This window comes from Salmo trutta, chromosome 1, assembly GCF_901001165.1.
Source record: "Salmo trutta chromosome 1, fSalTru1.1, whole genome shotgun sequence".
Classification (NCBI taxonomy): domain Eukaryota; kingdom Metazoa; phylum Chordata; class Actinopteri; order Salmoniformes; family Salmonidae; genus Salmo; species Salmo trutta.
The window spans coordinates 18,858,447-18,870,493 of NC_042957.1; the positions used below are offsets into that span (position 1 = coordinate 18,858,447).

The 12,047-nt window shown below is 44.4% G+C and overlaps 1 protein-coding gene across 1 annotated transcript in view; it reads left to right on the forward strand.

Moving 5' to 3' along the window:
- Window positions 1-685: 685 nt before the first annotated feature.
- afg1lb (AFG1 like ATPase b) overlaps window positions 686-12,047 on the forward strand; it is a 31,065-nt gene continuing 19,703 nt past the window's right edge. Inside the window, exons 1-6 of the mRNA XM_029736271.1 lie at window positions 686-838; window positions 1,184-1,512; window positions 4,460-4,517; window positions 5,131-5,232; window positions 5,500-5,627; window positions 8,606-8,705. Coding sequence (XP_029592131.1) covers window positions 736-838; window positions 1,184-1,512; window positions 4,460-4,517; window positions 5,131-5,232; window positions 5,500-5,627; window positions 8,606-8,705 — 820 coding nt within the window. The 5' untranslated portion in view covers window positions 686-735. The remainder of the gene's footprint in view (window positions 839-1,183; window positions 1,513-4,459; window positions 4,518-5,130; window positions 5,233-5,499; window positions 5,628-8,605; window positions 8,706-12,047) is intronic.

Consider the following 12,047-nt stretch of genomic DNA (forward strand, 5'->3'; position numbering starts at 1 on the left):
AGGAACTCGGAAATCTCCGATTTCAAACTTCATCCAACTCGGATTTCCATGTCGAGAACTCGAGCATATTTCTGGAGCTCCGACCTGATCAGATTATGGTTTGACCTCGATTTTTCTTAGTTCCCAGTTGTCTTGAAAGCACCATACATTTACAATAGAGGTGCGTTCAGTTCGCTTGAACTTTTGCTACGTTGCGGAACATATTGTACTGAACGACATGTTGCCACAAAACGTTATAGAAGAAACGTTTGCTCTCGTTTGGTGGGTGCGCGAGGTGTGACTTGAAGCAATAAGTAACGCATTTAAAGGGAAATGGCCATGCTGAGAGCGTTCCTCAACCCACAACCCAACCACTCTCCGTTTTTCAACTGGTTGTTCAGTACAACACCCTTTTCGCTCAACTGAACGCTCCAGAACGCAAAAACGTACTGAATGCAGTCCTGATGTCTCAGCGCATTCAAATTTAATTGGCTGATAATTGTACTATACTACCAGAAATATTAACAAATCAGAGTTAAATTAGCCGTGTAAAGTGTTGCATTTCCTTCCTCACAAATTCAACAAAATAGCTACGTATACAAAAATATACTTTACAAGACATATAAAATGTAAAACATCTTGATTGGCTTTATAACTCGCCCATAACGTAGTTTATTACAAAGAAAATGACTTGTGTCATAACTGTTCTGGTGATTATAGATGATTATAAATAAAGTTTCACTCCATTGAATCAAGATGGCGGCCTACGCATCGTCTTTGGCGACAAGATGTTTAGTTAGATATTTAATAAAACACACTCAAAACAACATTTGGTTTTCCACGAGCAGCATTGCAAAAGGTGAGAGATTATACATTGTCCAGATGTTTCATTTGGTTATCATTCAGAGGATTGACACTGTTGTCCAAGCGTACAGTTAGATAACTTGCATAACATTAGCTAACGTAAATTGCTAGCTGTAGCCTGTTAGCACGTTGATTTGGTGTACATTACAGTACATAAAGGGCTAACTAGCTAGCCTCTTAGTCTTTGATACACTCCCATTTACAAAATCAGTGTGATGAGACTTATTGGCATGATGATCAACCAATAATTCCTAACATGAACATACAGTATTATAGTTGTGAGTTGATAATAATCTGCTGTTGTATGTCGACTGTATGTGTTCATCCTCGTCTTTGCCAGGCTACACAACAAGCACGTGTAATCCATCCACATCAACTTTGACCCCCTTGAACCAAGCCAGGTCAGACACCTCGGTGTCCACCAGAACTATTGAGCAGCACTATGACAGTCTCATCCGCTGTGGCTCGCTAGTGGAGGACACTCAACAAATAGATGCTCTACATCAGCTGGGGCAACTGCAGAAAACTCTGCGAGGGTATTCCAACAGCATCTACCTGACCCCACCCAAGCCTAAGGTGAAGGAGGCAAAAGACGGCAACGCAAAGCGACAGAAAGAAAAAGACTCCAAACTGAGAAAAACTGAAGGGGATGATGCTCCCACAGAAGAGGTATAGATCACAAGACTGATGGACTAGCTAATGCAACAAATTGATGCAATACATAATTTCATGCTGAATGGTTGTCCTTTTTGTATTGCGTGGTTAGTTGATCTTATATATCCCTGTATTGGATATGAATATTGCATCATGGTTATTACACCTTTCATAGAAGCTTTCTCCTTCCTATACTTTTAAGGTTGATGGAGAATGCTGGATTGTCATTGGATGACTCATCTGTCACTCACAGCATGCTCACAGCATGCCTCTCAATAACTGGATCAGTATTCTCCAGTGTTTTCCCCCTTCTGTGTCCCAGTTAGCAAACAGAAGCAATTAGTCACTTGATTATAATGTTCCTGACATTTGGCTTGCCCTCACCTAACATTATGGCCCCGTGGGCTTTCGAGAGAATGTTGATGAAACACTATCAAGACCCGATTCAGTGAGAAGGGATAGATTGCAGTACAATAAAACAACTACCAGTATGTACAGAGTTATGCAAACCAAGCAATGCTCCTAAGCAAAATTCCCTTTGCCAGTTGTAGAGTGTTTGTGGAAAGCCACATTGTTCCTCAGTTCAATAGTAGTCTAGCTGATCCATAAGGATTAAATGTGACACAACACCATTATTAGGACTAGTCATACACAGTTAGATTGCCATTGCCCAATCATTAAATAGCTTGCTTCTGCTAGATGAGCTTTATAAATTGAATGGTCTCTGGACTCTTAGCCTTGCATGAAGCTCCATTGACATCAAACATTTTGGAGCAGGGCACCATGGGACATTACAGAAGATCTGCCTGCCACACTGACTGTCTCTGTACCCCTAATGTTTTTGGAGCCCTGGTCAGAGGGAGGGTAAGGGGTGTGCGTGTATTTGTGGGTGTGGCAGTTTTAGGTCTGTATGGGGGGGGGGGGGGGGCTGTTGTTGTTTTTTTTAGGTCAGGGAACGGTGGAGATGTCTATGCTATGGGGTGGGAGTGTAGGGGTCTGGCAGGCACACTGACAGAGCGGGGTAGGATGAGATGTTTTGGATCGCAGGAAAGAGAGACCTCCTGCTGGGGTGGCCCTGGTTCTCCTCTCTCATCATCCCGGTGCAGTAATGAGGGCATCCCCATTGTCTAGTACATTCCGGACTGAAAATACTGATGTGTAAGGTCCCCACTACCCCCTCTCCTCTTGTTTGTCAGTCTGCCACACACACACACCACATGAATAGAGTTCTTATGCAATTACACTGTTTTGAATCAGGTCATGTTGCTGCTGTCTGCTCTCTCCATTGGCATTCATTCACCATTGTACTCTGACTGACTATGAGCAGACTACACTTGACTTAATATTGACCCAATGTCACTTGTTTTTGTAGTGGCTTACAATGGTACAGTGTTTATGAAGGATCCACCCCAATTCAAGTCAGATTGGTCGTCCTGTCTACTAGGCCTTGGTCAGTTTGACCAGTTGTTAAGATACCCAACCATCGTAACAGTCCTCATTGACCTTTCACCTTTCTTAGAAGTGGACTGATTGCTATGGTTACAGGATATAAAAATGGGGTCTATAACAAAGATCTCAACCTCTGACACTAACCTGTTGACATGTGAACTTTTTGCCCGTGAGCTATTCTACACTCCAGAGCCGGTGCAGGATGAGCGTGAGAGTGAAAATTGGCGGCTGAGCTGAGTGGAGGGCCGACTGACTGAGGAGAGGCATTCCTTGTCCTTCTCCACTCTGCCGTAACATTAAAACATGGCTGCCGGCCACCACCGACAATTACTGCCCGCGTTTCCAGAGAGCAGCTTGGAAAGTCAGTGAGAAGTCACACACTGTCTTCCAGCATTTCACCTCAGTGGAGGACAGGGAGGGAAAGAGGCGGAGAAGACAGGACAAGGAGAGGGAGAGGACCTGACAGGGAGACGGGAGGGTGGGAAGAAGGGGATGAATGTTTGTTTTTTTCGCCAATGAATCAGCCATTGTCGTGAGATATGAGAGTCTGGTGCTTCATGAAGGGCAGTGGACACTGACTAATGTTGCTGCAGAATTGTAGGCAAAATTAAATCCGCTCTAAAAAAACGTTATCTGTGAGGTAGTTTACAGAGGACAACAACTTTATCTTTTTCCATAACAACCTGGTCAAGAAGTTGCAAACAGTGGGCCTATGATTATGTGATTGTTGGATAAAATCAGGACGATTCAGGAATGACTTAACACTGCCACCACCACACCACTTCAACACAGTATCTCAATCAGCCAGTCCAACCCAGTGGGTTTATAGACGTCCACTAGACCAGTGTTTCATATCTCCAGTCCTCCCAACATAACACATTTTTGTTGTAGCCCTGGACAAACTCCCCTGATTCAATTGAGGGCCTGTTAATTAGCTGACAAGTTGAATCAGGTGTGCTTGTACGGAACTACAACAAAAATGTGTACTGTTGGGGGTACTGGAGGACTGGAGTTGGGAAACACTGCACTAGACCTCGGATGAACCTCTACAGTCCTCCCTATTTTGTCTGACAAATCCCCCCCATTGTTCTGCTGATTATGCTTTCTTCGTGGGAACCCTGTCTTGTTGATTAGATGTCCTTTGTCTTGCTCCACTGCAGTAGGCTAGTTGTCTAGAGAACTGGATTCATACTGTAGTACTCTGAGGCTTGATGCCCTGACTGTAATTCTGGATTTTAACAATGATATGGAAATGAATAGTCTATGTTCCATAGGCCTTTACTTTCTGGTGTAACTTGATTCAATGATAATTCATTAATATAGCTAGCTACTCAGTGATCCCCTTTCTCGATATGACCCTTCTCATTCCAATTCTCATAATAGCTGGATTGACATGCTTATTGTCAAAGACGACAAGCATCTGTGAAAGATGTTGTGAAAAAACAAACATTGTTCCATTTTCCATTTTGGTGACAGTCATGACTGTTTATTTATGTTTATGTTTAATCTACAGGAGGAGCCCCTGCCTCCCCCACCACCACCCAGAGGGTTCTATATCCATGGTGATGTTGGTAAGACACATTATCTGCAGGTTGTAACACATTATCTTTCACCTCTGGACTTCTCCACCCAAGGACTACCACTTCTCGACTCCTTTAGTGTGTGTCACTTCCTAAAATACCATGCATCTTCACACTTCTATCACATTTATCACAACCACTCCTTTTCTCCTGTAATACTAGTGTGTGTTGCAGCTGGCAATAAACCTGAGTTTTTCACCCGTCTCCTACTAAGCCGTCTCCCTCTAACCGGGGGCAGTTGTTCCATCCACCTTTTACAAGCAACTCTATAGGTCCACCTCTTACCGGGTGGTGCTCACTTTCAACACATTACCCACAAGTTATAACACATAATCTGCCAGTTAAAACATTATCTACAAGGTATAACCCATTATCTGCAAAATATAATTACGGTAATACATTATCTGCCAGTTAAAACATTATCTATAGGTTATAGCACATATGATAGTTCTAACACTTAGATTCAGTTTGTTACTGACCCTGTTACTACTGAATATGCATGGTATTGTCATGTTTCATGCTTTTCTGAGGGGGATATTGTTAGCTATATTCTATGATGAATATATGTTTCGTTCTTGTCTGTCTTTTTGGGGGGAAACTCCAGGCACAGGGAAGACCATGCTTATGGATATGTTTTACTCTCATGTGGATAACGGACGTAAGAAAAGGGTCCATTTCAACAGCTTCATGTTGGACATCCACAAAAGTTAGTACTCCCCTCCTAGTATGTCTCTTAATATACAGCTGTCAGAGGTTTGTTTGCTTGACTTTGAGCAAGTCCGACACCTCCATACATTCTGTATCGTATATTTACCTCACTCTCTGTTGATCCTGATGCCATAATTGTGTACCATTATGCATATAGGTGAAATTACTGCTGTTACTACTGCTATGCATTGTTAGGGGGTTTGAATTTCAGATGCAGGTGTGCTTTAAGATGTTTGTGTCTGACGATTGTGTAACCTTGTTAAAGGGATCCACCGGAGGAAACAAAGCACTCCTCAACGGAGGCTGGGGAAAATGTTCACCTATGACCCCATCTCGCAGGTTGCCATGGAGATCAGCAATGAAACCTGTGTCTTGTGTTTTGATGAGTTTCAGGTGAGTGAGTGTGTGTGTGTGTGTGTGTGTGTGTGTGTGTGTGTGTGTGTGTGTGTGTGTGTGTGTGTGTGTAACAAGGAGGACATGAGGTGACTCAAGCAGGTGTTTTTGGACACAGAACAAACTATAGTTAAAAAACAGCATAACAAAAGGCACAAAACAACAAGCACTATAATTCCCATTAACTCTCGACTGCACAAACTAATAAGACAGAACGCTGATTTAGTCAGTGGAGTTTTATGTGCCAGCTAATGGGGATGATGACATGGACAGAATGATCAGATCCTTCAAAACATGAACATCTCATTTATACTGATGAACAGTAGGCTATGTCATAGGCAGGCTAATGACTCTAAAGTATTTCCCCATGTCCTCCCCTTGCTTAGAGCCATCTGAGGGCAAGGTGCTAAGTCTCCTCACACTCACATAAACAGGGCTGAAGCCACCTAGTGGTTGGTGTGAGTGTAGCAGCACTCTGAGACCCTTCTCAGGCACTGAAACAGATGTTTTACATGGAGGAAGCTGCATCCCCACACATTTGCTCTGGATCATAGGTACCTCTTATTAGCAGTCCAACAGCATTTAAAATAACTGTTGTTGCCTTTCCGACAATCCTAACAGTAGTGACGTATCCACTGGGACAAATAAGACCAGTACTCTGCTCTTTAGCTTTTTTGTCATGCTGGCTAGTTGATATCTGCATTGAGAGGCATATAGCCTTGCTTCTCAGTGAGCGACAATAAGACGCATAGGTATTATCATTCATCCTTATGGGGGGGTCAAAGATCACCATAGGCAATGTCTCTCTCTTTCCCTCTCTAATCACTCCCAGGGTGCATCGGTGTGGAACAAGAGCCTCTCCTTTCATTCTCCCTTTTCACATTTTAAACTGCTGCACACTCTCCTCTCGCATCCTCATTGGTTTGTTTTGTTTATGGTTGCCTTGCTGCTTTGCTTTCTTTGCTTCTCAACTGTTGCTACCAGCGAATATGGACAACACACGTGTGTCGTATGTGATGCATAAACAAGAGGACGAAGGGGAGGGAGGGAAGGAAGGAGTGGGGAACAGAGTGTGTGTGTGTGTGGGGGGGGGCGGGGGGGTTGAGGGTCCATACCAATCAGCATCCTCCTCCACTCAGCCATGCAAATTAGGCTATGTGGGTATCAGTCGCACTCGCCTGCTTCCTTAAGTGAGTGGCGCTGGAAAGCGACTGGCGGCAGCAGCGGGTCAGATGGATCTTATCCTCTTAAATGCTAATGACATTTCTCCTTTCTCTTCATTAGCACTGTGCCATTATCAGTAATTTGTAGCCCCCCCCCCCCCCCATCCCCCTCCAAGTCTCTCTAATGAATACTGGGCATTGAGAAGGATGCCTGAGACGGAGAGAGGGATGGAGAGACTGAGAGAGACTGAGGACAGAGACAGAGTGGGAAGAAAGCGCTTCAGGCTTTCATTGTCTCAGAACCCCAGTCAGTGGGGCCTATCTGTGAAATTACTCAGGTTGTGTTGTTGTGTACGTAAAGGGGTGTAAGATCAAAAGAGGCTTAATTTGGCACCCAAGTGCGACGCCGCGGTAAACTGACTCCCCGCTAGAGTAATTGGATGCTCATTTGAATATCGACAGTGGTGGCGGCGGCGGTCGCACCGATGTTTTTGTGTTACACAAGTGCAGTATATTAGCCCCCCTTCTCTTTCTCTGGGAAACCTTTCGTATCTCTATCTCTCTCCCCTCTCTTCGTATTCAGCAATCAATATCGGCCCTTGGAGTGTGTGGTGTGTTTAGGGCCCATGAATAAACAAATATGGGTTGGATAAAGGTCATAATTAAATGATTCTTTTGAAATTAAAATGAAAAATAACGGCTGGAGGAAATGGGGCCTATTCAGTGAGTGTATATAGGGCCCAGGCACCTTGGCTTTATGTGGATGTGGCACACACACACACACACACACACACACACACACACACACACACACACACACACACCTTAATTTGCTGAAGGAGAGTGCCTCTTGCTGCCTTGTTGCAAAATCAAGGCTTTAGCTCCGATGCTAATGTAGTATTGGCAGAGGGCATAGGGGTTAGCATGTGAAAGTAGAAGACACTCCAGGCTAAGAAAGGCAGCATATGCTGTGGGGATGGCAGTCATAAGTGTCTGTAAGGCAAGGAAAAGAGGGGGAGGGACCATTAGATGACAGGAACACCGTTCCTCTTATCCACAAGCTGGACAACCCTACATGGACTACAATCTGCTTGATTCCTAATGAAATACATTAGAGTAGATTTGACCAAGGAGATTGATTAGTGATCATAGAGATTTGGGGGTTCAGAAGTACAGTTTTACTATTTGGCAAGATGGTCAGTCAATCAGTTGCTCATTATGTTTGCCAATGTCCTCTTGACATGTGTGGATTGATTCAACATAGTGCCGTGTGGTTGTCTATTGGTGGAAAAGCCAGCGGTTCCATAGTGCTAATAGATAATGATCGTAGAGGCCAGCAGCAGCTCAGGGACAGTAACGCCGTCAGGGCCCTCTTCACAAAATGTCCTCCATCTCACACGCACACACAATCACACACACTTCACACCTTTTGTGCGGCCATCTGGGAGTCGCTTTGTTTGCCATTGTGGCCCCTGTTTGAATTCATATTGCTTTCATTTTTTTGTTATTCTTTTCTTTCTCTCGCTTTGTCTGTTTAGTTGATTAGCTCAGCCTCGCCGCGTTGGCTTGGCTACTTGTCCATGACAGAAAGCTGCTTCGTGACCATTTGCAATGGGATGGCGGGTGTGACCATGACCAGGGTGAAAGAATAGAAATGACGTACACCTAAATTACTTGAATCAGCTCAGGAGATTACGTGGTCATTCTCAGCTCCCATGTGTTGACCTATATGCACACACAACCATATGCTTGTCTGCCACAAGAGATGGCACATTGTAGTCTGGCTGCCTTTTAAATTCTCTCTCTCCCCCCCAGGTGACTGACATAGCTGATGCGATGACTCTGAAACAGCTGTTTCAGACGTTGTTCAGGACCGGGGTAGTGGTGGTGGCCACCTCCAACAGGCCTCCTGACGGTGAGGTCAAAGTCAATTCGCTCTCTGTACTGAGTCTCTTAATGAGAGATACTACAGTTCAGATACCTTTCTGATTCACACGACTCATGCGTCATTCATGCATAACTGTGGTATCGTTGCACTGTTATCTGATTTTTGTAGCACAAACGCACAGTCACAGTCCTACACCATTGTCAGCTTGTATAGCAATTCAGCTCTCTCCTTTCTCCTATTGTGCTGTTGAACATGCTTCTTTAACTCTACAGTACCTCTCCAGTTCACATCCAGTCCAACCTGTTCACTTCACATCGTGTCAAGCTCACCTTTCTCTTCTATATAGCTCACTCCATTGTTTTTCAATTATACTCACAATTTGGGCAAAACAAAATGGGAAAGGGGGATACCTAGTCAGTTGTTCAACTGAAATATGTCTTCTGCATTTAACCCAACCCATCTGAATCAGAGAGGTGCGGGGGGCTGCCTCAATCCACATCCACATCTTCTGCATTTAACCCAACCCATCTGAATCATAGAGGTGTGGGGGGCTGCCTTAATCGACATCCACGTCTTTGGCGCCCGGGGAACAGGGCGGGGGCAGAACAACAGAACAACAGATTTTTACCTCGTCAGCTCGAGGATTCGATCCAGCAACCTTCTGGTTACTGGCCCAATGCTCTAACCACAAGGCTACTTGCCGCCCCAAATGCTGTGTTCTTATGGGAGAAGTTCCTTCCTGTTTCACACCGTTCCAAAACATTTCTCCCTACTGAACACAGCCCTGATGATGATGCTGAAGGAAAGAGCGAGGGGTAATCACAGACATGCATTTAAATATATGGCTCTGGGGTGAACTAGGCTTCTTTCTGTTTGTTGATGTTGAACATCTCCCTCCTTGCCTTTTTCTCCATACCACTGTATTATCTGAATCACCTGAAGTCCAGTGGTGTGTGTTGCCTGTCTGGATCAAAGACTGTTCAAAGCGTTATTTTTAATCATGAAAGAAGGAGAACATTATTTGATACACGTTCCATGAATCGAGCCATTTAAACTCTTTAATCTCTCCCTCTCGCTCGCTCGCTCCCTCCCTCTCTTTCTCTGTCTCATTCTCTCTTTGTTGATTCCACCGCTGTCGTTTTGTCAAGGCTGTGATGTTACATTTAATGCTAAGTGAGGGAGAGTGAGAGAGGGAGTAAGAATGGTTGGAGAGCGAGAGATAAAGACATGACGTTGGCTCTCTTCTCAGGGCTAACGTCATCAATGTCTCGTCGCTCAATGGGTTTCCAGTTGATGGCAACCGAGATCGCTCTCTCTTTCATATATAAAGACAAGCTTGTCTGACATTTACCAGCCATTATGAACAAAGCGACAGACCACGCAAACTTGATGGAGATGCTTGTTTGTTTTTTAATTAGAAGGCGAATGGAACACTAAGCCCTCAGAGACAGCCTGACATGAAAGTAAAGGAGGATTCCTCCTTTATTGATCTCCACATGAGATTGTGCTAGCTAGGCTATCAAAAACAGCTAAAGTGGGTTATGTGGTATATAGATGGCGCTAGGCTATCAAAAGCAGCTAAAGTGGGTTATGTGGTATATAGATGGCGCTAGGCTATCAAAAGCAGCTGAAGTGGATTATATGGTATGTAGATGACGCTAGGTTATCAAAAGCAGCTAAAGTGGGTTATGTGATTGAAGGGGAACTTACTTAGAGACGATGTGTCACGCTCCCCAGCACACTCTTGTTTTTGTCTGTTGTTGTGTAGCTAGAGCAGAGCAGTTGTTGCCTTGTCGTCCTTTAGATGCTCTTGTGTTAATGGGTGTTTAGTAGAGAAGTACAGGCTGAATGCTTCATTTCAAGGTTTACAAACTAGAGATTGTGGTGTATCTAGCTGCTTGTCTCTCAGGCCCATTGTAGGTCAGGCCACCTTACATTTCAATGGGATCTAATGTTGCATCTCACACACAACCTGAAAGGATGGATGTGGGCTGTATGATTAGGCTTACCTTCTCCACCCACAGTAAAAAATTGACTTTTTCAATGTGTTGTATTTGCTTCCTCCTTACCTTTTCTATTAAAGTTGCAGTAAACATGCTTATTTCAAACCATTACCACATTGATAGGAGCCTTCTCACAACACATATTGATATGCGTAGTATACAGTGCATTCGGAAAGTATTCAGACCCCTTCCCTTTTTCCACATTTTGTTACTTTATAAAACCGTTTTTTAGAATGTTCTTTGCAAATGTATTAAAAATAAAGTATTCAGACCCTTTGCTATGAGACTCGAAATTGAGATCAGGTGTATCCTGTTTCCATTGATCATCCTTGAGCTGTTTCTACAACTTGATTGGAGTCCAACTGTGGTAAATTCAATTGATTGAACATGATTTGGAAAGGCACACACCTGTCTATATTAGGTTGACAGTGTATGTCAGAGCAAAAACCAAGCCATGAGGTAGAAGGAATTGTCCGTAGACCTCAGAGACAGGATTGTCGAGGCACAGATCTTGGGAAGGGTACCAAAACATTTCTGCAGCATTGAAGGTCTCCAAGAACACAGTGGCCTCCATTCATAAATGGAAAAAGTTTGCAACCACCAAGACTCTTCGTAGAGCTGGCCGCCTGCCCAAACTGTGCAATCAGGGGAGAAGGGTCTTGGTCAGGGAGGTGACCAAGATGGTTCCTCTGTGGAGATGGTTGTCCTTCTGGAAGGTTCTCCCATCTCTGCAGCACTCCACCAATCAGGCCTTTATGGTAGAATGCCAGGACGGAAGCCACTCCTCTAGTAAAAGGCACATGACAGCCCACTTGGAGTTTGCCAAAAGGCTCTTAAAGGACTCTCAGACCATGAGAAACAAGATTCCCTGGTCTGATGAAACAAGATGGAACTCTTTGGCCTGAATGCCAAGCGTCACGTCTGGAGGAAACCTGCCACCATCCCTACGGTGAAGCATGGTGGTGGCAGCATCATGCTGTGGGGATGTTTTTCAGCGGCAGGGATTTGAGACTAGTTGGGATCGAGGGGGAAAGATGAATGGAGCAAAGTACAGAGAGATCCTTAATGAAAACCTGCTGCAGAGCATTCAGGACCTCAGATTGGGGCGAAGGTTCACATTCCAACAGGACAACAACCCTAAGCACACAGCCAAGACAACGCAGGAGTGGCTTCGGGACAAGTCTCAATGTCCTTGAGTGGCTCTGGACTTGCACCCCCGAACGAACATCTCTGGAGAGACCTGAAAAAAGCTGTGCAGCGACACTCCCCATCTAACCTGACAGAGCTTGAAAGGATCTGCAGAGAAGAATGCGAAAAACTCCCCAAATACAGGTATGCCAAGCATGTAGCGTCATACCCAAGAAGA